Source organism: Melanerpes formicivorus, unplaced genomic scaffold, assembly GCF_026170545.1.
Source record: "Melanerpes formicivorus ecotype bairdi unplaced genomic scaffold, bMelFor1.0.p_v2 SCAF_22, whole genome shotgun sequence".
Lineage (NCBI taxonomy): Eukaryota > Metazoa > Chordata > Aves > Piciformes > Picidae > Melanerpes > Melanerpes formicivorus.
Window position 1 is genome coordinate 517,378 of NW_027142374.1, and position 25,600 is coordinate 542,977.

The 25,600-nt window shown below is 48.1% G+C and overlaps 1 protein-coding gene across 6 annotated transcripts in view; it reads left to right on the forward strand.

The window, feature by feature from the left end:
• Nucleotides 1-25,600, forward strand: part of LOC137447857 (integrator complex subunit 6-like) — a 67,418-nt gene that overhangs the window by 9,787 nt on the left and 32,031 nt on the right. For all 6 annotated transcript variants that reach the window (XR_010988940.1, XM_068151760.1, XM_068151759.1 and 3 more), the window contains 4 exons: nucleotides 18,685-18,834; nucleotides 20,422-20,511; nucleotides 21,895-22,078; nucleotides 23,490-23,618. Coding sequence is in view for 5 of the 6 variants with exons in the window: in XM_068151760.1 (XP_068007861.1) it covers nucleotides 18,685-18,834; nucleotides 20,422-20,511; nucleotides 21,895-22,078; nucleotides 23,490-23,618 (553 nt within the window). In the remaining variant the exon portion in view is untranslated. The remainder of the gene's footprint in view (nucleotides 1-18,684; nucleotides 18,835-20,421; nucleotides 20,512-21,894; nucleotides 22,079-23,489; nucleotides 23,619-25,600) is intronic.

Consider the following 25,600-nt stretch of genomic DNA (forward strand, 5'->3'; position numbering starts at 1 on the left):
TCAGTGCTGTTAGCATTTGAGTTGCCCACAGGAGGGTTTCTCACAGGATTTCTGTTGTTGTTGTTGCTATGCACTGAGGAAGGCCTAGGCCTTGTAACCTGGCTTTGTAGTGTAGCTGAAAACATGCACTAAATGCTTCTGTGATGCCTTGAAAATGGGTATTTACTCTCTTTAAACCCCATGAAAAACCTAATAGGGTGTTGAATGCTGGTTGTCTCCCCTTGTAACAATGGAGAAAGGTAATTGGACACTGCTGTGGTGTTCAGCCTTGCATGGTTCTCCAAACAGCTTGCCAGAAAGAGCTGTGATTGGCAGCAGTGGTGCAAGAATGATCATCTGAGCTTGTTCTGAGCGAGGAAAAACAACACAGAGTGCTGTCTCCTACAGTGTTTCCATACCTCAGACAATTGGAATCAAATAGGGGGAAAAAGTGACTTGACTTTTGAAGATGAGTCCTTCTGGAGGGGGTAGCAGTGTGACTCCAGGACCCAGTGAGGAGACTCTGGATGTCTCCAGTCTTAAGCAATTGTCTTCTTCATGTTCTTTATTCTCAATGCCTATGTGTCTGATTTTATTTAATAACAGGCTAAAAAAGAAAAACATCAGTGGAAAGAGCAGCTGCTGCTCTTCTGACTTTTACAAGCAGACTATATTTAAGCAATTCACTCCTGTAGATTTAGTCTTCTTAAATTCTACTCTTACTGTGTGCCACTTAAGTCTTGGGCTGCTTGGCAACGGATGACACCAAGCTAGGGGCAGGAGTTGATCTGCTGGAGGGTAGAGAGGCTCTGCAGAGGGACCTCGACAGGCTGGACAGATGGGCAGAGTCCAAGGGCAGGAGATTGAACACATCCAAGAGCCAGGTTCTGCACATTGGCCACAGCAACCCCATGCAGTGCTACAGGCTGGGGTCAGAGTGGCTGAGAGCAGCCAGGCAGAGAGGGACCTGGGAGTACTGGTTGAGAGTAAGCTGAACATGAGCCTGCAGTGTGCCCAGGCAGCCAAGAAGGCCAATGGCATCCTGGCCTCCATGAGGAAGAGTGTGGCCAGCAGGAGCAGGGAGGTCATTCTGCCCCTGTACACTGCAGTGGTTAGGCCACACCTTGAGTCCTGTGTCCAGTTCTGGGCTCCTCAGTTTAGGAAGGAGATTGACTTGCTGGAAGGTGTCCAGAGAAGGGCAACAAAGCTGGGGAGGGGCTTGGAACACAGCCCTGTGAGGAGAGGCTGAGGGAGCTGGGGTTGCTTAGCCTGGAGAAGAGGAGACTCAGGGGTGACCTTCTTGCTCTCTGCAACTACCTGAAGGGAGGTTGTAGCTAGGAGGATGTTGGTCTCTTCTCCCAGGCAGCCAGCACCAGAACAAGAGGACACAGTCTCAGGCTGCACCAGGGGAGGTTTAGGCTGGATGTTAGGAAGAAGTTCTACACAGAGAGAGTGATTGCCCATTGGAATTTGCTGCCCAGGGAGGTGGTGGAGTCACCATCATTGGAGGTGTTCAGGAGGAGACTTGATGGGGTGCTTGGTGCCATGGGTTAGTTGATTAGGTGGTGTTGGATTGGTTGATGGGTTGGACTTGATGATCTTGAAGGTCTCTTCCAACCTGGTTTATTCTATTCTCCTAACTGAATAGAGCAGGAATCTGTTGCTTTGCATTTTTCTTAACTGATTAGACAATAGTCAGAACAATAGTGTAGTATGTACTAAGCAGTTTCAGCTATAAGCAGCATGTTCTAGGGTTAAAGGTTTAGTGAGGTGCCAAGGAAAGAGTAATGAGTCTTGTAATGAGCCTTGGGTATTGTGCAGATCAGAATCTGTGCTTGCCTGTAGACTTTTTTTTATTGATCCATATGTTCCCTTTGCAGAGTGCTTGAAAGAAAGTTTCTTTTGGTGTAAGATCTGGCATTTACAGTATCTCTGAAACCTGAGCTGCTTGCTACCAGATCAGGTAGTAAAGGCCTGTAGTAACTAAAGGAGCAGTCCCATGTGAAGAAGGCTGAGGACTGGGGCTGAAGCCAGGACAAACCAAGAGTAACAGCAGTGTCCTGGGGTAGATGAGAGGTAGGGCAGGCAGTTGCTGTGGCTTTTATAGAATCATAGAATGGTAGGGGTTGGAAGGGGCTTCCAGAGATCACTGAGTCCAACACACACCCCCTGCCCCCTCCATCCACCAAAGTAGGATCACCTAGGGCAGGTCATGCAGGAATGTGTCCAGATGGGCCTTGAAAGTGTCCGGAGAAGGAAACTCCATGAACTCTCTGGGCAGCCTGTTCCAGGACTCCGTCACCCTTACAGCAAAGAAGTTTTTCCTCATGTTGAGCTGGAATGTGCTTTGTTCCATTTGGTATCCATTGGCCCTTGTCCTATCACAGGACACCACTGAAAAGAGCCTGGCCCCTTCTTGACACCCACCCTTCAGATAAACAGCCCAGGGGGGTGGTGGAGTCACCACCCCTGGAGGTGTTCAAGAGGGGATTGGACGTGGCACTTGGTGCCATGGTTTAGTCATGAGGTCTGTGATGACAGGTTGGACTTGATGATCTTTGAGGTCTCTTCCAACCTTGGTGATTCTGTGATTTTTACCCAGTTACCATGATTCTTACTTTGGGCACTAGGTGTGGTAAATGTTATGCTAGGCTACAAAACCAACCCTTCAAATCTCCTTCCTTTTGCTTTTTAAAGGCCAAGATGATTCCTGGTTAGGCTGTGCTTTCAGGCAGAGATGTGTTTTAAAGTCTCAAGTGTAAAATGATAGTTAAAACCCCCACAAATCCTCATGAGATGAATGTTGTTGAATCACTGATTTGACTGAAAACAGAGATCTGCAGTGTGGTTAAGCTGGTGTTGCTCTGCTCTGCTTAGAAGTGAGTATAATGCATTTGTATTGGTCTTCATAGCATGTTAGCAGTAGAGCTAGGAGGGTTTTACTGGGGGGAGGTGGAGTTAAACTCTGCTTTGTGGGAAAATCTGAATCTCTTGAGTCAGAACACTCAGTGCCTGTAGCTGCTGCCAGGCATCCTGTCTTGGTGGTGCCCTTGCCTGCCGCCTGGGGATGTGGTGGGCTGGAGCAGGGCCTGGCAGCCTGCACGCCCTGTTGACTTGGTATAGTCTGAAGCCAGCCAGGGCTCAGTATGAAATGTTCAGGGAGCTGCAAGGTCAGAACTCATAGAATCGTAGAATCAATAAGGTTGGAAAAGACCTCAGAGATCATCAAGTCCAACCTGTCACCCAACACCTCATGACTAACTAAACCATGGCTTCAAGTGCCACATCCAATCCCTTCTTGAACACCTCCAGAGACAGGGACTCCACCACCTCCCTGGGCAGCACATTCCAAGGGCCAATTAATCTTTCTGGGAAGAACTTTCTCCTCACCTCCAGCCTAGACCTCCCCTGGCACAGCTTGAGACTGTGTCCTCTTGTTCTGGTGCTGGGTGTCTGGGAGAAGAGACCAACCCCTACCTGGCTACAACCTCCCTTCAGGTAGTGGGAGAGAGCAAGAAGGTCTCCCTTGAGCCTCCTCTTCTCCAGGCTGAGCAACCCCAGCTCCCTCAGCCTCTCCTCACAGGGCTGTGCTCCAGACCCCTCTCCAGCTTTGTTGCCCTTCTCTGGACACATTGAAGTGTCTCAATGTCCTTCTTAAACTGGGGGGCCCAGAACTGGACGCAGGACTCAAGTCAAGTGGCCTAACCAGTGCCAAGTACAGAGGCAGAATGACCTCCCTGTTCCTGCTTGGCCTCACTATTTCTGCTGCTTGTCAATAACTTATTGACAAGCAGCCAATTACAATTACATGGCACCTCCCTGGGCGGCACATTCCAAGGGCCAATTAATCTTTCTGGGAAGAACTTTCTCCTCACCTCCAGCCCAAGCTTCCCCTGGCACAGCTTGAGACTGTGTCCTCTTGTTCTGGTGCTGGTTGCCTGGGAGAAGAGACCAACCTCCTCCCGGCCGTACAGCAAGGCAGGGAATGTCCCCAGTTAATCAAAAGAGCTGAAGCTGAGACCGTTAACATTTGAATGGTGGGGCTCTGTAGGGAAGCTACACTAAAAAAGCTAAACGAAAAACCTCCTTAACTGTAACAATGCCTCCAACTGTGTTTTGTTTTGCTTGTTTGGGCTATTTTGTTTGCTTTATGTGTGTTTGGGGTTTTGTATATTTTGTTTTGCTTTGGTGGTTCTTCTCTTTGTCAGTACTTGCTGTTACTAGCAGGCTTTGCTAGTTGAGGTTTCTGGGTTTGAGCTCCTTCAGGGAGTGTATCAGTTTGTGATTCAAAGTCTACCTTTGCCCCCTGCCCACACACACTTCCAGCTCAGCAGTGCCATTTCGGACAGGAAGTGAGGAAGTCTGCTTAGGTGACTCCCTTGTTGAGATTGAAAGTAAACTTGCAATGCATGTAGCACTTCGGTGTGCTGCCCTGGTCCTATGCTGTGCTTTTGGGAGGAGGGGGGGAGGAATATGACAACTTTCAAGATGAGCATGGATCTGGCTGTGTTGTCTGAGCTCTGGGCTCCCTGCAGCTGGAGGTTCATCACTAATTCTCTTCCATTTGATTCCCCAAGGTGTGCCATGAAGAGTCCCTTGTGCTGATAGCACAAACTCCATAACCTCTTAGCTATTGCCTTCATTCCTTGTGACTTTTCCAACCATGCTGGGAGTAGGGAGGGGGCCAGGAGGCCAGTTGAAAAGTACGTTAGATGGTTTGGAGGAGCAGGAGGCACCATGGGTAAATGCAGGTTTCTGATACCTCTGCATTTCACCTCTTTGCCCTCTTGACAATGTTTTAGATACACCTCTAATGGTATTTCTAAAATGACTGTTATGCTGCTGAACAGAAGCACACAGCCTCTCACTTTGCTTACTGTCCTAGAGAGGCAGGTTCTATCATGAGATCTGTGCTCCCTCTCCATTAGCTATTCTGTGAAACATAACTTGTTCTGGTTCAGCTCTCTCCTGAAAGCTTGTTGAGTGTTTCTCAGAATCTGCTTTTGATAGTGTGTTGTCCTTATGGAATTAAGAATGCTTTTTGAAACTGAGTGTTGCCACAATCCTGTTGGTGTTTACATTTGCCTTTCTTCAGGTGTAAATCCTTTCATCCTTGGGCAGCAAAAAGTGATTTGAGTGTAGCTGTCAAAACCCACCAAATGTTGTTGAGCAAAAAAGATCAATGCAGAAATGGGTTAAGGCATGGAATCATAGAATCAATAAGGTTGGAAAAGACCTCAAAGATCGCCAAGTCCAACCTGTCACCCAAGACTCCATGACTGCTAAACCATGGCTCCAAGTGCCATGTCCAGTCCCCTCGTGAACACCTCCAGGGATGGTAATTCCACCTCTTCCCTGGGCAGCACATTCCAATGGCAAACTACTCTCTCTGTGAAGAGCTTTCTCTTCACCTCTAGCCTGAACCTCCTGGTGCAGCTTGAGACTGTGTCCTCTTGTTCTGGTGCTGCTTGCCTGGGAGAAGAGACCAACCCCCACCTGGCTACAACCTCCCTTCAGGGAGTTGTAGAGAGCAATGAGGTCTCCCCTGAGCCTCCTCTTCTGCAGGCTAAGCAACCCCAGCTCCCTCAGCCTCTCCTCATAGGGCTGTGCTCAAGGCCTCTCCCCAGCCTCGCTGCCCTTCTCTGGACACCTTCAAGTGTTTTGATGTCCTTCTTAAACGGAGGGGCCCAGAACTGGACACAGGACTCAAGGTGTGGCCTGACCAATGCAGAGTACAGGGGCACAATGACTTCCCTGCTCCTGCTGGCCACACCATTCCTGATGCAGGCCAGGATGCCACTGGCCTACTTAGCCACCTGGGCACACTGGTGCCTCATGTTCAGGCAGCTGTCAATCAGCACCCCCAGGTCCCTTTCTCTTGGCAGCTCTCCAGCCACTCTGACCCCAGCCTGTAGCACTGGGAGCAGCAGGTAATAAATAAAAATGTTTGGGGTTTTGTGGGAGTTGTTTTGGTTGGCATTGGTTATTATCACTTGATTCCAAGCACAGTTTCAGCTTTGAGCATCTCTGTTTGACATCTCTAACAGAGTGAAGGTATTGCTTCTCTAAAAATGCCAACACAACCAGAAGGCCACAGCACTCATTTTGTAACTGGAGCTTAAGAGCCTCTCTACTATTTTTTCCATGGATACTATGGTTAAAGATTAATAAGAGTTGCTCTTACACAAACACATTGAATTCTTCTTGATGGAAAAGCATTTCTATATCTTGTTTAATGTCAGAGTCATCTTCACAGGACAATGAGCCACACTGGTGTGGCTTGGCTGAGTTTGTTTCCTAAGGTGTGGTTATCTTTATTTTTTGAGGTATCTTGGAGAAAAACCTTTTTTCCATGCAATTGGCTGCTTGTCAAGTCAATAGCAGTTATTGACAAGCAGCAGAAATAGTGTGGCCAAGCAGGAACAGGGAGCTCATTCTGCCTCTGTACTCAGCACTGGTTTGGCCACACCTTGAGTCCTGTGTCCAGTTCTGGGCCCCTCAATTTAAGAAGGACATTGAGACACTTGAATGTGTTCAGAGAAGGGCAACAAAGCTGGGGGAGGGGTTTGGAGCACAGCTCTGTGTGGAGAAGCTGAGGGAGCTGGGGTTGCTTAGCCTGGAGAAGAGAAGGCTCAGGGGAGACCTTCTTGCTCTCTCCAACTACCTGAAGGGAGGTTGTAGCCAGGAGGGAGTTGGTCTCTTCTCCCAGGCACCCAGCACCAGAACAAGAGGACACAGTCTCAAGCTGTGCCAGGGGAAATTAAGGCCGGAGGTGAGGAGAAAGTTCTTCCCAGAAAGATTAATTGGCCATGGGAATGTGCTGCCCAGGGAGGTGGTGGAGTCCCCATCCCTGGAGGTGTTCAAGAGGGGATTGGACGAGGCACTTGAAGCCATGGTTTAGTTAGTCATGAGGTCTTGAGTGATGGGTTGGACTTGGTGATCTCTGAGGTCTTTTCCAACCTTATTGATTCTATGATTCTAGAATGCATTTCTGATCTTGGTCACATTGATTCAGAAAACAAGCTGGTCCAGTGTGTGTTGTAAGTGAATTAGTCTTTGGTGCACCCTCAGGAGAGCTCAGCTTAGATCATGGGCAGTTAAGGGGATCCCCTGTGCACCTCAGTTCACATTGCAGACCTGCCTTGGAAGGTAAGAACTGGGTTGCTTTTGGATGAAAGCAAGCTAGAAGATGCTCCCCAGGCACTGACTGGGGAGCCCCTGAGTGTATGCCCCAGGACAGCTATTCTGAAGTAGTGTGGCTGTCACCTCCTTAGAACCTATTGCCTTGGTTGTGCTGCACTGCTCACTGGCCTATAGGTAACCAGTGCATGACACATTCTCCCTTCTACTAAAGTTGTCTCCAGTTGTGTAGGAACAAAACCACTGGAGTGAGGAAAGACTCTGTGCTTGTGATCAAGGTGCAGAGTCTGTCCCAGAGCTGGAGGAGAAGGAATTGTGATGCCTGCAAATGGATGGAGGTGGAGGACAAGCGAAGTGACAGCATCCTGATTAAAAAAATCTGGTGTCAGAATGTCTCAGCTGTGTGGGATTAAAGGAATCAGCTACTTCACTGCCTTTCTAGAGGTGTAATAAAGATCTGTTCTGGAGGTGCATTAACAAGAGGCATTCTAAAGATGTCTGGAAGCAGTTTCTGCTTCTCTGGTCTCTTGGAGACATCCATATTAAACTTCTGTGACTGCTTCATTTGAGACTGGAATAAATATTTGGCTTTTTTATATGAATTATTTTTTAAACCCCCCTCTCCTCAGGATTTAAAGCGGCACTTGACCCCACTGGGTTTCAGCTTGAGTGCCCTCCAAAACCAGCAGAAAGAAGTTGAGGGAGGAACAATGCTCTTACTATTCACAATGCTTCAGCCTCAAAATGCTAACCTGTTACTAGTTCAAAAGTGAGGAGGGACCAAGTGATGGATGCTGTTGTAGACTCCTCACTGTATTTGAATACTCTGGGGGCTCATTGAGGAAGCAGTTCAAACCTAAGAATTAACTGTCTGTGAAAATGCTCCTGCAATGAAAAGTGAAAAGATGGCTTTTGGTTAGGCTGATCTCATAGCAAACAGCAGCTGAGCAACCAGGGCTTCTTTCTCCTGTGCCTGCAGTGGGGTCATGGCTGAGTTTTGCTCTGGAACTCTCTGCCCTCTTCTGCTTTGCAGAACCAGATTTCCTTGTGAAAAGCTAAAGATAGGCTCCCCTGGCTTGCTACCCAAGATGTATTTTTGCCTTTTCATCCATCCTTGCCTTAGAATCTTCGATACAGCAAAGGTCAGGGGTAGCAGCTGTCGTGTTTCAAACCTTTAGATAAAGCAAGGGGAGACTGAAAGAGAGGGGAATGAAACTAGTAATATGAATGATTTGCTGTGTGATAGGCAGCCTAGCACTAGCAATTGCACACAACTGGCTTGGTCCAACCAAACTCCCTCTCTTTTTCCCCACAAGGTTTGCATAAGAGCAGTGAAATCTGCTGATGTACCTCCACCAGCACTCACTAGTCTTCCAAATCCAGGACAGTACAGCTTGGATCCAGGCTAGCTCAGTGTGTTCAGCACAGCACTGCCCTGATGATAAGCTGATTGCAGGCCTGTGTGCCAGTATCACTCTGTACTGGAGGTAATCTCAGATATGAGAGGTGGGTGTTGTGAGCCTGTCCTGTGGCAAGAATACAAAAGAATTGGTCTTGTGAGTTTCTTTGCTAAGGGCTGTTTGATACTGTGCAGTGATGGGACTGGTGGGTTGCAGAGAAGTAACTAGAGAGCAGAGATACTGAAATGAGAGAAAGGTTGGCCTGCAGGCAAGACAGAGAGAGAAGCTGAGGGTTCTGTTGCCTCAAAAATGGGCATTCATAAGGATTTGGAGAGGAGTCAATGTCTGTCTCATGGAGTTACTCCTGCCCACTTGCACAGTGCAGAAGCATTTGTGAGGGGGGAAATGAGTAGGTGGTGTAGGTTGTGTGATGTTGACTTGTTTTAGGACTTTTCAAAGTTAAGTAAAAGTACACAAAATGTTTGTGGCATGGTCAGTGCCTCTGTTCTGTTCTGCAGGGTTTCTAATCAGTAAAGATCTGAACATCAAATAAAAACCACCAGGCTAGCCACAGCATTGATTTGCTTTGTACCAACAAGCAGCATAACCCTGCCCTTCATGGGCAAGGGAGACACCTGGCACCTCCCCTCCCCCTTTGCTCAGCTGTGTCACAGCAAAACTGGACTGAGCAGGATGGTCTTTGTGTTTGCCAGAATTCCTTGCCAGAAGCTGGGGCAGGTAAGCTCTAGGTTAGAGGAGGACATGCCCTGCTGCAGATCCTGCTGAACGCTGCTGGGGCTATGTTCAGGAGATCACAAAGAGGTGAAGCTATGCTGGCATTTGAGAAGCAGCCTCTGACACTGGAGGAGTCCAAACGAGTATTTGATTTCCTGAGAAAAGAAGCATCTGCTTGATTCTCACACAGCCATGGAGAGGTTTGAGTGGCAGTCCTGAGGTGTGCAGGTGCCAGTGAACAGAAAGGGAACTTAAACATTAACTGCTCTAATGACCTGGAAGGCAAAATGCTCTGCTGGTTCCACTGCCTTCAAACAGGACTTGGAAATTCCATAGCAGGAGCAGTTTCACATTTCAACAGCTGGATATCTTTTTTTGGGGGGGGATTGGTCCTACCTTATTTTTTTTTTCCAAATGGATGTCACTGACAACCTAACATACCACAAGTGTGCTGTAGAATCATACAATTGTCAGGGTTGGAAGGGACCTCAAGGCTCAGCCAGTCATAGTATCATAGTATCATTCAGGGTTGGAAGGGACCACAAGGATCATCTAGTTCCAACCCCTCTGCCATGGGCAGGGACACCCCACACTAGATCAGCCTGGACAGAGCCTCATCCAGCCTGGGCTTAAACACCTCCAGGGACAGGGCCTCAACCACCTCCCTGGACAACCCATTCCAGGGCTTCACCACTCTCATGGGGAAGAACTTCCTTCTCACCTCCAGCCTGAATCTCCCCACCTCCAGCTTCATTCCATTCCCCCTAGTCCTATCAATCCCTGAGATCCTGAGAAGTCCTTCCCCAGCCTTCCTGTAGGCCCCCTTCAGATAGTGAAAGGCCACAATTAGGTCACCTCAGAGCCTTCTCTTCTGCAGACTGAACAGCCCCAACTCCTTCAGTCTGTCCTCACAGGAGAGGTGCTCCAGCCCTCTGCTCATCCTCCTGGCCCTTCTCTGGACATCTTCCAGCACCTCCAGATCCCTCTTGCAATAGGGGCTCCAGAACTGGAGGCAATACTCCAGGTGGGGTCTCCCCAGGGCTGAGTAGAGGGGGAGGATCACCTCCCTTGACCTGCTAGCCACACTTCTCCTGATGCAGCCCAGGATCAGTCCCAACCCCCCTGCCATGCCCAGGGACATCTCACACTACAGCAGGTTGCTCACAGCCCCATCCAGCCTTGTTGAGGAATGGCTTGAATTGCAGGGACATGGTTCTATGGAACAGCTGTTTGAACAGAGTGTGTAGGCCAGACTCCATCTTGTTGTTTACTGCTCACAGCTTAGCTGGTGTGCTGATGCAGCAAGGCCACCACAGCTTTGTGACTGTGCTTGCAGTTTCTCATAAGATAGCACCATGTGAAGTAGTTACTTATAAGATAGCAGTATGTGAAACAAAGTATATGTGTGAAACAAAGAACTACTGAGAAAGGAGGTTGTGAGGTTGCACGTAGGTCTAACCACAAGTAGGCTGGATGTTATGATGTAACCCTGGACTAATGGCCAATAGAATAATGACACTTGTGCATATTTAGCTGAAGATGCTTTATAAGCCGTGCTTTTGAACAATAAAGTTGAAGCTTAATTACCAATCATATTGATTGTCTGATCAATGCTTCCTGTACTGCCACACAGCCTGGCCTTAACCTCCAGGGATGAGGCTTCCACCACCTCCCTGGGCAACCTGTGCCAGTCTCTCACCACCCTCATGGGGAACAACTTCTTCCTAACATCCAATCTCAATCTCCCCATTTCTAGTTTTGTTCCATCCCCCCAGTCCTATCACTCCCTGACACCCTCAAAAGTCCCTCCCCAGCTTTCTTGGAGCCTCCTGCAGATACTGGAAGGCCACAAGAAGGTTTCCTCAGAGCCTTCTCTTCTCCAGACTGCACAACCCCAACTCCCTCAGTCTGTCCTCATAGCAGAGCAGCTCCAGCCCTCTGCTCATCCTCTTGGCCCTTCTCTGGACACCTTCCAGCACCTCCAGATCCTTCCTGTCCTAGGGGCTCCAGAACTGGACACAGAGCTCCAGGTTATCCTGAATTACTCTGGATTTTCCTAAGATGGGTGCATTTAAATAACAGCTTGTTTAAAAGTTGGGAGTTTCTCAATAATTCAAGTTGTAATAGCTAAAAATCCAATTCTTCTTTCTAGGGAAGCATTGGCAGAACACTAAAAATCTGTTTCAAGCAGTACTGAGTGCTTACTGTGACAGACTTGTGATTGGCATGCTAGGTTGCAAATTATTTTCTTACTTGGAAGATTATTTTTAGTAGTAATTTGTGAATCAGATCTGAAAGCAATCCAGTGAACAATAAAACTCTACAGTTCTGGGTTTTGGCATGGTCTGGAGAAACACTAAAGATGGAGACTTGCAGCCTCAGAAGGAGCAGCTCCCTGGATTTCATGCAGCTGGTGTGGCCACAACAACCCCATGCAGTGCTACAGGCTGGGGTGGGAGTGGCTGGAGAGCTGCCAAACAGAAAGGGACCTGGGGGTGCTGACTGACAGCTGCCTAAGCATGAGCCAGCAGTGTGCTCAGGTGGCCAAGAAGGCCAATGGCATCCTGGCCTGCATCAGGAACAGTGTGGCCAGCAGGAGCAGGGAGGTCATTGTGCCCTGTGCTCAGCACTGGTTAGGCCACACCTTGAGTCCTGTGTCCAGTTCTGGGCCACTCAGTTTAAGAAGGACATTGAGAGACTTGAAGGTGTCCAGAGAAGGGCAACAAAGCTGGGGAGGGGTCTGGAGCACAGCCCTGTGAGGAGAGGCTGAGGGAGCTGGGGTTGCTTAGCCTGGAGAAGAAGAGTCTCAGGGGAGACCTTCTTGCTGTCTGCAACTACCTGAAGGGAGGTTGTAGCCAGGTGGGGGTTGGTCTCTTCTGCCAGGCAAGCAGCACCAGAACAAGAGGACACAGTCTCAAGCTGTGCCAGGGGAAATTTAGGCTGGATGTTAGGAGAAAGTCCTTCTTAGAGAGAGTTGTTAGCCATTGGGATGTGCTGCCCAGGGAGGTGGTGGAGTCCTCATCTCTGGAGGTGTTCAAGAGGGGATTGGTTGTGGCACTTGGTGCCATGGGTTCATAGTCATGAGGTGTTGGGTGACAGGTTGGAGCTGATGATCTCTGAGGTCTTTTCCAGCCTTACTGATTCTATGATTCTAAATCAGGAGAGGCTGCTCTGGACCTGTCGTTCTTGTCCTGGGTCTTGCCTTTTAGGCTGATCAAAGTGTGCTAAGAATGGTTGGAACTGACCATGCTGCCTAAAAAAAGCTGGTAGTGCTTGGGGAAAAAAAAATCCAACCCAATTAACCCTGTAAATTTGACAGTTAAGGGCAAACTAAAACCCAGTAGATCTGACAGTTAAGCTGTGGTGTATCTGAGATGATAACACATACAGTGTTATTCAGCATCACAGTATCACCAAGGTTGGAAGAGACCTCAAAGATCATCGAGTCCAACCTTGTTGGTGACGTGGACAGTGGGATCAAAGCACCCTCAGCAGCTTGGCCAGTGGCACCAAGCTCTGTGGTGTGGTCAGCATGCTGGAGGGAAGGGATGTCAGCCCCAGGGATCTGGCCAGATTGGCCCAAGCCAACCTGATGAAGTTCAGCAAGGCCCTGTGCAAGGTCCTGCACCTGGCCTGGGGTAGCCCTACACGTGACTACAGGCCGGGTGATGAGTGCATTGGGAGCAGCCCTGCAGGGAAGGACTTGGGGTGCTGGTGGATGGGGCACCTCACTTGAGCTGGCAACGTGCACTGGCAGCCCAAATAGCCAGCAGGGTCCTGGCTGCATCAAAAGAAATGTGAGCAGCAGAAAAAAAATGTTTCTATTTGATGCAGTGTGTTATTTTTTCAGGGGGATTTGCTTGCAGAGGTTGAAGCTGGCAACTGGAAGGTAGCAAGCTGCTTCCAGATTTCAGGGGGCTGTAGGATGGTGTCCAAAGCTTGCAGTTGTCAACACAGAAGGCTAAAATGACACTGCATTTTTGCCTGCTCTTGGCATGAGCAAAGGGGGTGAGATTTCTGCTTAGCTGTTTTCTTCCCAGCTATCTTCCAAAGTCTCTGGGTATATGCAGGCAGGCTCTGAAATGGTTTGCTTCACATAAATTATCGAAGGGGAGTCTAGTAACACAGTGGCAAGACAGCACAGATTGCTATTAATATATTCTGGTCATTAAAAGTGACTAAGTAGGAATGTAATGTTGAAGTTGATGAGAAATCAGTGTTCATAAACAACTCAAATAATTGATGCTTGGTTCTGACTTCACAAATAGAATAGACCAGACCAGACCAGGTTGGAAGAGACCTTCAAGATCGTTGTGTCCAACCCATCATCCAACACCACCTAATCAACTAAACCATGCAACCAAGCACTCCATCAAGTCTCCTCCTGAGCACCTCCAGTGATGGTGACTCCACCACCTCCCCAGGCAGCCCATTCCAATGGGCAATCACTCTCTCTGTGTAGAACTTCTTCCTAACCTCCAGCCTAAACCTCCCCTGGCGCAGCCTGAGACTGTGTCCTCTTGTAGAGGAGAGACAGCTTTTGTAGAGGAGGTTTGTGCTTAGTCCTCTAAGGTGGGAAGGTTATGGTTGGGTTTTTTGATTGGTAGGGGTTTGGGGATGATTTTGTTGTTATCTTTCATGTTTCTGCTGGCAAATGGGCATAGTGCTACATGAAAGTAATGCTGTTTCTTAAGCAGCATTAGTGGCAGCATTGTGAAATTAGGAAGGATTATTATTTAATCACTTTAAAGTGCTTCCTTGAGCTCATTATGCATATACTCTGTACTGCTGTTATTTTGTCATCCTACTGTACATATGGAGAGGAGGATACACTCAAGTTCTTTAGGACTTCAGTTTCTGCCCCTGAAATAAATATTTAATTACAGAAATTGGTTAGGGTCTTTCCCGGTCTTCAGCGGCCAGGCAGAGAGGGACCTGGTCGATGGTAGGCTGAACATGAGCCTGCAGTGTGCCCAGGCAGCCAAGATGGCCAATGGCATCCTGGCCTGTATCAGGAACAGTGTGGCCAGCAAGAGCAGGGAGGTCATTCTGCCCCTGTACACTGCACTGGTTAGGCCACACCTTGAGTCCTGTGTCCAGTTCTGGGCTCCTCAGTTTAGGAAAGATGTTGAGTTGCTGGAAGGTGTCCAGAGAAGGGCAACAAAGCTGGGGAGGGGTCTGGAGCACAGCCCTGTGAGGAGAGGCTGAGGGAGCTGGGGTTGCTTAGCCTGGAGAGGAGGAGACTCAGGGGAGATCTCCTTGCTGTCTACAACTCCCTGAAGGGAGGTTGTAGCCAGGTGGGGGTTGGTCTCTTCTCCCAGGCAGCCAGCAGCAGAACAAGAGGACACAGTCTCAAGCTGTGCCAGGGGAGGTTCAGACTGGATGTTACAAGGAAATTCTACGCAGAGTGATTGCCCATTGGACTGGTCTGCCCAGGGAGGTGGTGGAGTCACCCTCACTGGAGATGTTTAGGAGGACACTGGATGGGGTGCTTGGTTGCATGGTTTAGTTGGTTAGTTGGTGTTGGGTGGTAGGTTGGACGTGATGATCTTGAAGGTCTCTTCCAACCTGGTCTATTCTATTCCTGTTCCATTTTTCTGGAAGAAGACCAGCTTTCATTGAAGTAGACCTTCTTGTTGTCAGGTTTTGGTGTATTTGATTTAAAAAGCTTGTGTGAGGATAAGGCAGAGAATGTAGTACACTTAACTGATCAGACTTTGGAGTATGGAATGAAGAAATCTTGTATTTGTTGCCCTCCTTCACTTATAGTTTGTTATAGTTTCATAGTTTCATTCAGGGTTGGAAGGGACCACAAGGATCATCTAGTTCCAACCCCCCTGCCATGGGCAGGGACACCCCACACTAGATCAGGCTGGACTTAATGAGGAATTCTTCAGTAGTATTATTTGAAAGGTGCAGCTCTCCTCAGGTTTATATTCTAAGATCTCATGAGAGCCTGTAAGAAAAATATTGTTCTTCAAGAACCAGTGGTGATCAGCTGCTCCTTGTGCCTTCAGCTCTCTTGATTCTGCGTGGGAGAGATGGCAAGACACTTTGCAGGCAGTTGACCATAGAATCAGAGAATCAATCAGGTTGGAAAAGACCTCAGAGATCATCAAGTCCAACCTGTCACCCAAGATATCATGGCTATTAAACCATGGCTTCAAGTGCCACTTCCAATTCCTGTTTGAACACCTGGCCATGCTACAGAAGGAGCTGGAAGCTGAGGAAGTGCCTTCAGAAAGGGAGAACAGCAGAATCTGCAAGAATCAGTGCAGCTTGTAACTGTGTATTTTACAAAGAGACACCCTTAAATTCGTTAGAGCTCAAAATAAGAGTTTCAGGATAGGAATTCTGTTGCCTTGTAAACGTTTTATTTGTGCTCTTGCAACAAATTAACTCAGTCTTTGCTGCAAAATGCTTCTGGGTGCTCGCAGCTGAGGAAGCAAACCAATGTCCTAGGCTCTATCAAGAGAAGTGTGGGCAGTCAGTCAAGGGAGGTGATTCTCCACCTCTGCTCTCATGAGACCCCATCTGCAGTGCTGTGTCCAGCTCTGGGCTGCCCAGCATAAGACAGACATGGAGCTGCTGGAGCACCTCCGGAGCAGGGCTGTGAAGATGCTCAGATGGTTGCAACACCTTCCCTTTTGAGGACCTGCTGAGAGAGTTGGAGTTGTTCAGCTTGGAGAAGGGAAGGCTCCAGCAGCCTGCCAGTACTTAAAGGAGGCCTATAAGAAAGCTCTTTATCAGGGAGTGTAGTGGCAATGGCTTTGAACTGAAGGACAGTACATTTAGATTAGATATGAGGAAGAAAATATTTACAGTGAAGGTGGTGAGACACTGGAACAGATTGCCCAGGGAGATTGTGGATACCACCTCCCTGGAAGTGTTCAGGGCCAGGTTGGATGAAACTCTGAGCAGCCTATTCTAGTGGGAAGTGTCCCTGCCCATGGCAGGGGAGTTGGAACTCGATGGTCTTCAAGGTCCCTTCCAACCCAAACCATTCTGCAAAAGCACTTCTGAACTCCAGCCTGGCTGTTCCCAAGAAGCTGGGTTGTCTGTTGGGTGTTTGCCCCAGAAAAAGTGAAGTGGTTTCACCTGCATCTAAGAGTTGGTAGAATGCATAGAAAAAGATTACTTTTTTTGTAGTTGTCCACTTCAAATTGCTTTGAGGTGAACTTTTTCAGGGTAGTACAAATCATCTTGTTGGGATTTGGTATTCTTTCACTCTGCAGAAAAAGGTTGTTAACTAAGTCACTTTTAATCCAAAGCCTGTACTTGATACTTGCCTTGAGCCAAGAGCAAATGCAGGGAGCTGCCATGGCTCAGCTGATGAGATGCTGCAGTTGTGAGGGGGTGTTGATGGTGGTTTACTGAGAACTAAGCTGTTCTTTTGAGCTTGAGCTGTTTGATGATAAAGATGGGCCAGTCCTGCTTGAAAGTCTTTTCTTTCTTTGCCTCATTGCAGTTATCTCTCTTTCTCTCCCTTGCAGTAATCTAAAGCTTGATGGACTGGTTCAGGCAGCTAAACTTCACCATAAACTGTTTTTGTTGAATCTCCTTAGGATAATTCCTCATTCTGAAAAGAATCCTTCCTGGTTTAGGCCTGAGAACTCAGCAGTGACACTGATCATGGAGTCACAGAGTTGTTCCAGTTGGAAGAGACCTTTAAGATCATAAAGTCCATCCATCAACCTAAGACCACCATGGCTATTAAACCGCATTCCAAAGTGCCATGTCCACACATTCCTTGAACACCTCCAGCAATGGTGGCTCCTCCCTCTCCCTGGGCATCCTGTTCTGGCCATTCCTTCAGTGAAGAAAAGATAATCTCATTTCCTTCCTTTTTACCCCATTCTTGTATTCATTTATGGTTCCTATGACCATGTCTGCAGCCCACAGTATGTGTTAAAAATTGGCTTTTAAGGTACAAGAAAATCCTGTCCTTTCAGGCTCTTGCACAGTGTGGCACAGTCAGCAGGTGATTGCTGCTGAGCCCAGTGCACTGAGGAGAAGAGAACCTGCTCAGAAGTTGTCCCAGCAAAAGTCAGGCTGTCTGAAATGGTTCTGTCTTTGTCTGTGTAACTAAGATTCCTCGTGGAGCATGGGAACTCCTCCAGTGCCAGATGATAGTGTGCCTGGGTGAGGAGCTGCTCGCTTGCTGCAAGAGTGGTTTTAGACAGTAAGACGTGATAGCAAAGCTGATAACTGTGTGAGTGTCTGGGGCTTTCAAGCTCTGCTTGTTCTAGTCAAGGCAGTTTAACTCCTGCTCTGTGGCGTGAAACAGCTCCTGAAGCCTGCAGCATCCCATTCCTTGAGAGAATGGTATGTGAATCACAACTGCTTACCATGGGATCCCCTCTCAGCCTTCTCTACTCCAGACTAAACAGATCCAGTCCTCTCAGTCTTTCTTCACAGGAGAAAGATCCTAGTCCCTTCATCATCCTCATAGCCTCCATTGAACACCCTCCAGTTTCCTGTCCCTCTTGAACTGTGGAGCCCAGAACTGGACACAATACTCCAAGTGTGGTCTTACCAGAGTAGAGGGCAAGGAGAGCTTCCCTTGACCTGCTGGTCGCACTCTGCATTCCAGGAGATCATTGGTGTTTCTTGCCACAAGGGCACATTGCTGTCCCATGGACAACTTGCTGTCCACCAGGTCCTTCTCTGTGGAACTGGTTTTTCAGCTGGTCAACCCCTAATCTGGTGGTGTTGCATGGTGTCGTTCCTCCCCAGAACATGGTTGAGGTGTGTGTAGCATGTGAATGACATAGCATATCCATTACTTAGGAATACAACCTGAGTTTTGGTGGGAAGGGAGATTAAAGGACAGCTTGCTGTTGATCTGCAGTTGGTTGGTAAAATAATACTCCTGTGCTCAGCACTGGTTAGGCCACACCTTGAGTCCTGTGTCCAGTTCTGGGCCCCTCAATTTAAGAAGGGTATTGAGACACTTTAACCTGTCCAGAGAAGGGCAATGAGGCTGGGGAGGGGTGTGGAGCACAGCCCTGTGAGGAGAGGCTGAGGGAGCTGGGGTTGCTTAGCCTGGAGAAGAGGAGGCTCAGGGGAGACCTTCTTGCTCTCTGCAACTGCCTGAAGGGAGGTTGTAGCCAGGTGGGGGTTGGTCTCTTCTCCCAGGCACCCAGCACCAGAACAAGGGGCCACAGTCTCAAGCTGTGCCAGGGGAAGTTTAGGCTGGAGGTGAGGAGAAAGTTCTTCCCAGAGAGAGTTGTTCACCATTGGGATGTGCTGCCCAGGGAGGTGGTGGAGTCCCCATCCCTGGAGGTGTTCAAGAGGGGATTGGACGTGACACTTGAAGCTGTGGTCTAGTTGTCAGGAAGTGGACTTGATGATCTCTGAGGTCTTTTCCAACCTTATTGATTCTATGATTCTGTAACAAATAAGCCTTTTTCTTTGTCTTCTGTTCCAGGCTGGGTGGAAGGAAAACCATGCAACCTTTATGAATGAACTGAAAAACCTTCAGGCTTCAGGACTGACGACCCTTGGTCAGGCACTCAGGTCATCGTTTGACTTGCTAAATCTCAACAGATTAGTGTCTGGAATAGACAACTATGGACAGGTAAGAAACTTCTTTATAAACTTTGCCATCTCTTTTTTGTTATCTTTATATGCTTTCTGAAGTTCTAGTTGGGGAGGACTTTGTGTGGGGGGTGTGTATGTTCAAGTTTGTTCTTGTGTTTTACTTTCTGGTTTAGGTGTCGGATGGCTGTGTGTTTTATCTTGAACTGTGCTCTTTTGTTTTCATTTTTCCCTTTCTTGTATTCCATATTCAGTAGATGTAATGCTAGCAGTGCTTTCTGTGCTGAACTGCAGAGAAAGGAGTGCACATGACCCCAGCTGCAGATACAGGATGGCTGCCTGGGAGCCTGCACATTGAATGGCAGCGCACTGCAGCTACGTTGTCTGTAGTTCACGTCCTGACTTCCCCTCTCTCACCTTTGAAAAGTCCAGTTAAAATGATTCTGGTTTTAACTCACTGTTGCATTGAAATACTGCTTTGGGGGCCTAAAAGAGGTTTTGCAGTGTTGCTGAAGAAAAAAAAGAGTAATTGTCAAAATTCTTCAGGGAGTGTGTGTGAGTGCATAGAGCAGCACATAGAACCATTGAGGTAGGAAAAGACCTCTAAGGTCATCAAGTCCAGCTATCAACCCAACATGACCATGGCAAGCCATAGAATCATAGAATGGTTTGGATTGGAAAGGACCTCCAAAGATAGGGTCAACTAGTCCCAACACCCCTGCAAAGAGAAGGGACAGCCTTCACTAGGCCAGGTTGCTCATAGCCTTGTCAAGCTTGCCCTTCAATATCTCCAGGAATGGTGTCTTGATTACCTCCCTGGGCAACCTGCTCCAGTGTTCCACCACCCTCATGGTGCAGAATTTGTTCCTAACATCCAATCTAAACCTGCTCTTCTCTCATTTCAAACCACTGCTCCTCATCCTGTCACTACAAGCCCTTGTAAGAAGTCTCTCCCAGCTCTCTTGTAGCCTGCTTCAGGGACTAGAAGGCTGCTCTAAGGGTCTCCCTGGAGCCTTCCCTTCTCCATCTTCAACAGACCCGATTCCCTCAGCTTGTCCTCATAGCAGAGGTGTTGCGGCCCCCGATCATTTTTGTGGCCCTCCTGTGGAGATCCCTTCCAGCCCAAACTGTTCTGTGGTTCTGTGGTTTGTCTCATTTTTAAAACCCCTTTTTGTGACAAATACAGTTGCTTTTTATCTTCTTCTTTATGGCTCCACCCTACTGAAAGAAAATCCCAGGATGTTGCTCTCTTCTCCCAGGCAGCCAGCACCAGAACAAGAGGACACAGTCTCAGGCTGCGCCAGGGGAGGTTTAGGCTGGATGCTAGGAAGAAGTTCTACACAGAGAGAGTGATTGCCCATTGGAATGGGCTGCCTGGGGAGGTGGTGGAGTCACCATCACTGGAGGTGTTCAGGAGTAAACTTGATGGGGTTCTTGGTGCCATGGGTTAGTTCTTTAGGTGGGTTGGATTGGTTGATGGGTTGGACACGACGATCTTGAAGGTCTCTTCCAACCTGGTCTGGTCTATTCTATTCTATTCTATTCTATTTGGAAAGGTTGCTTATTTTACTGTTTAATGACCAAAATCTAAGCCTCTAAGTTAAGGTTGCTGTGCTTTCATCTCTAGGGAAGGAATCCATTCTTTTTGGAACCATCTATTTTGATTACCATCACAGACGGAAACAAGCTGACAAATACGGCTGGAGTTCAAGAGGAGGTAAGCTTGCATTACATTCTTTCCAGTTACTGCCTTGCAAGCTGACTCTAATGCTGAGATTTGTATTCATGTGCCTTTCCTGCTAATAGGACTTGTGCTTCATCAACCTGTTTTAGTCTAGAGAACAAAAGTAGCTATGCAGTTATTGCCTAGCTCCTAAACTCGTCGTTTGCATTTCTTTCCAGGCTGTAATGTCAGATAAATTAGGGGATAGGAGAGGAATGGGCTCTATGACAGAGTAATGAAAACATTGTTGAGGAGCACACTGCGTTGGGTTAGGAACTGGCTGGAGGGCCAAGCCCAGAGAGTGGTGGTGAATGGTGCCACAGCCAGCTGGCAGCCAGGCACCAGTGGTGTGCCCCAGGGATCAGTGCTGGGCCCTCTGCTCTTTAACCTAATCTTTATTGATGATCTGGATGAGGACATTGAGTCCATCATCAGTAAATTTGCAGATGACACCAAGCTGGGGGCAGGAGTTGATCTGCTGGAGGGTAGAGAGGCTCTGCAGAGGGACCTCGACAGGCTGGACAGATGGGCAGAGTCCAAGGGCAGGAGATTGAACACATCCAAGTGCCAGGTTCTGCACATTGGCCACAGCAACCCCATGCAGTGCTACAGGCTGGGGGCAGAGTGGCTGGAGAGTAGCCAGGCAGAGAGGGACCTGGGGGTGCTGGTTGAGAGTAAGCTGAACATGAGCCTGCAGTGTGCCCAGGCAGCCAAGAGGGCCAATGGCATCCTGGCCTACTTCAGGAAGAGTGTGGCCAGCAGGAGCAGGGAGGTCATTCTGCCCCTGTACTCTGCACTGGTTAGGCCACACCTTGAGTCCTGTGTCCAGTTCTGGGCTCCTCAGTTTAGGAAGGAGGTTGAGTTGCTGGAAGGTGTCCAGAGAAGGGCAACAAAGCTGGGGAGGGGTTTGGAACACAAGCCCTGTGAGGGGAGGCTGAGGGAGCTGGGGTTGTTTAGCCTGCAGAAGAGGAGACTCAGGGGAGACCTTCTTGCTCTCTACAACTCCCTGAAGGGAGGTTGTAGCCAGGTGGGGGTTGGTCTCTTCTCCCAGACAACCAGCACCAGAACAAGAGGACACAGTCTCAAGCTGCGTCAGGGAGGTTTAGGCTGGATGTTAGGAGGAAGTTCTACACAGAGAGAGTGATTGCCCATTGGAATGTGCTGCCTGGGGGGGGTGCTGGAGTCACCATCATTGGAGGTGTTTAGTAGGAGACTTGATGGGGTGCTTGGTGCCATGGGTTAGTTGATTAGGTGGTGTTGGATTGGTTGATAGGTTGGAAGAATGATCTTGAAGGTCTCTTCCAACCTGGTTTAATCTATTCTGTTGCACTGGTTTGTCAAAGACTTGAAAATATTCTGCAAATCTCTCTTCACCAGCTCCATCTCCCTCTGAATTCTCCTTTGCCTGGAAGTGAACTAACCAAAGAACCGTTTCGTTGGGATCAAAGGCTGTTTGCTCTAGTGCTGCGTTTGCCAGGAGCTGCATCTGCTGAACCAGAGCAGCTTGGGAGTGTGCCTACGGATGAATCTGCTATCACACAGATGTGTGAAGTTACAGGAGGTAAGGGGGTGCTGCTTTGCTTTGCCTCGCACTTGTACTGGAGTACTGTGTCCAGTTCTGGAGCCCCTATTACAAGAGGGATGTGGAGGTGCTGGAAGGTGTCCAGAGAAGGGCCATGAGGATGAGCAGAGGGCTGGAGCACCTCTCCTATGAGGACAGACTGAAGGAGTTGGGGCTGTTCAGTCTGCAGAAGAGAAGGCTCCGAGGTGACCTAATTGTGGCCTCCCAGTATCTGAAGGGGGCCTACAGGAAGGCTGGGGAAGGACTTCTCAGGATCTCAGGTAGTGATAGGACTAGGGGGAATGGAATGAATCTGGAGGTGGGGAGATTCAGGCTAGATGTGAGGAGGAGGTTCTTCACCATGAGAGTGGTGAAACCCTGGAATGTGTTGTCCAGGGAGGTGGTCGAGGCCCCGTCCCTGGGGGTGTTTAAGCCCAGGCTGGATGAGGCTCTGGGCAGCCTGCTCTAGTGTGGGGTGTCCCTGCCCATGGCAGGGGGGTTGGAACTAGATGATCCTTGTGGTCCCTTCCAACCCTGACTGAAACTATGAAACTATGATATTTACCTCATAGTATATCTTTTCTTCTCATTCACCCTCACCTCGTGCTGTTTTCTCCATCTGAATTACTCAGTGTCTGCAGGAATCAGTGGAGAGCTTTTGGAGCTTGTTTTCCACTAGCACAGGGGAGACCTTTGAAATAAAACCATATTCCTATTTCAGATCTTCCAGATGTGGGAAAATTTTTCTTAGTGCAGCAGTAGGAGGGATTGGAAAAAAATCTCTTTAGATTTTCCTTCCAGAAGTTGGCTTTGCTCAGTCATGAGATTTGTCGTTTAAAGGTTGGATTGAGTGGGACAGGTCTTACTGAGATGCTAATCCTGTTGCAGGGCAAGGAGGCTGAATTTGCTCTGTAGAAGAGTTAATTCTGGAGCCTGTTTCCTGAGATGTTCCTCAGAATTTTCTTTGAATTGGGTGTTTGGAGCAAACACTGTGTGGGAGGGGGAAGTTTGGGAGGGCATAGGAGTTGGTAAGGTATGGCTAGACAAAGCAAGTAGATTGCATACACATGGTGAAATCAGATGTTCTTGAGGGTGTTTATCAACTTGGCCCTGGACCAGCCTGATCTAGGCCTCTTTTAAGTGAGTGAAAGCTCAGTGGGGTTGTTGCTGTGTTGGGTTTGGGTTTGGGGTTTGGTTAGGTTGTTTTTGTTTTGGGGTTGCCTTTCCTTGTATTGCAGTGGAAAAGTAACTTGCCTTTGACATGAACTTGTACCAAGTTTGTTGCTGTTGTTTTGGCTATAAACCTTGGCAGCGTAGCTTGTGGAATAAACCCCTTTCCTTAATGAGGATTGCTCAAGACTTGCTCTCCTGTTTCCCTCCCCCCTCCCCGTGTCGTTTGTCTCTTGCACAGGTCGTTCTTACTGCGTTCGGACACAGAGAATGTTGAATCAGTGTTTAGAATCTCTCGTTCAAAAAGTCCAAAGTGGAGTTGTTATTAACTTTGAAAAGTCAGGACCAGACCCAGCTCCTGTTGGAGAAGGTAAAGTACCTGGATTGCTTTTCTTCTAATGTTCCACTAGAAATGTTTTGCATGCAGCTGTCTTTGGTGTCCTTCCTGCCAGCTTTTCACTGTAGTATCCAGGATGCATCAAAGGATTGAGTGTTGTGTCCAGTTTTGGACACCTCAATCCAAGAGAGATCTGAAGGTGCTGGAGCCAGGGCAGAGGAGGGCTAGGAAGCTGTGAAGGGCCTGGAGAATAAGTCAGATGAAGAGAGACTGAAGGAGATGGGGATGGTTAGTTTGAAACAGAGGAGGCTGAGGGCAGACCTCATGGCTGTCTACAACTGCCTGAAAGGAGATTGTGGAGAGGCTGCTGCTGGTGGAGAGGCTGCTGCTGCTCTCTTCTCACAGGTAACTAGTGATAGAACAAGAGAGTCAAGAGGAAATGGCCTCATGCTGCTACTGGGTAGGTTTAGACTGCACAGTAGGACAAACTTTTTGCCCAGCAGGAGTGGTCTGGGATTGGAATGTGCTGCCCAGGGAGGTGGTGGAGTCCCCAGTGCTGGATGTGTTTAAAGGTGGTTTGGATGTGGTGCTTGGGCATATGGTTTAGGGGTGAACCTTGTAGAGTAGGGTTCTGGATTGGAGTTGGTGATCCTGAGGGTCTCTTCCAGCCTGGATGCTTCTGTGATTCTGTGAAATGCCTCATAGGTACTAAAAAATAAAGTGGTGAATCTTACATGCTTCAGTGACAGAATTCTGGCATCTCATTAAGCACACCAAATCATCTTGGATCTGCTTTTGAACAGTTGTGTGTTTGTTTATGTTTAGTCCTGCCTTTGTTATGTTTTTACAAGTGTTGGTTTGATCCTTGATGAGTTCAGTGCCATATTTTGCACAGATTTTGTGAATGATCAACCTCCTTGCTATCTCTTCAGTCATTTTCTCACCTCTTGGGGGGGGGGAACTGAGAAAAGTGTTTGCAGGAGGCAATTAGTGTTGTCAATTCTTGGGTTTAAAATAAATTCATGACTAGTGGTGGGTTTTTTTAAGCATTTAAAACTATCTTTATGATTAATTTTCTGGCCATTTCCATTCTGTGAGTTGATCACACCAGTAAGTTCTCAGTTGTGTGTGTGTGTGTGTGTGTGTGTTAATAGCTGCAAGAGAAAAGCTGTCTGCAAAGAGCAAGGAGTTATTTTTCTAGCTGCAAATGAAGTGCATAACAGGGACGAGGAAAATGCACTCCTGCTGTGGAGCAGTTGTTCAGGTTTGCAGAAATTCATGGCTGAAATGGGGGGAGAGAGAGCTGAGCAGTTCATAGTTAGGAAATGAGGCTCTTCCTGGAATGTCAGAAACTGAATAGCTTTTAGGATCCCCTTAGCATCCCAGCAGAGTCCTGCTTTCATTTTGGAACCACTTTTCTCTCTTGCTGCTTTGTGTATATATATATTTGCCCTCCTGGTTTTTTTTTTGGCTCACTTAAAATACCATTTGATTTGAAGGCTTTCCTGTAATGCTGTGCAGGACAGCCCCTCAGCAAATTCCTGCCTTTGTGTTGGCCCTAAATGTGGTCCTGTGTGACAAAACAGCTGGTGAAACTTGAGCCTTTCAGTTTTTAGCACACTTAAAGGGTGATGCACTGTGGAGACAAATGGACAAAAATGCTGAGACTTTGCATCTTTGCACCAATGGAGGAAGTCCTAAACTGGAGAGAAATGGAAATCACTCACTCTCTGAAAGCAGGGGAACCAAGCTGAGAAGCACCTGAAAAGTGTTTTGCATAATATCCTTGGCCAGGGGTCTAATGCAAGGGGAAAATTAGTACTGTAAAATGGCTTTAAGAGGAAGAAGATTGTTGAAATGGGTGATCTCTGCTGTGCTGTTGGGTTTGAAGAGAGCACTCTTGGAAAACTAATGCAGAGATTCTGTCCTGCTGCAAACATCTTCTGAGGAAAGGCTGAGAACACCTGGGGCTGTTTAGTCTGGACAAGAGCAGCCTGAGAGGAGATATTATTCAT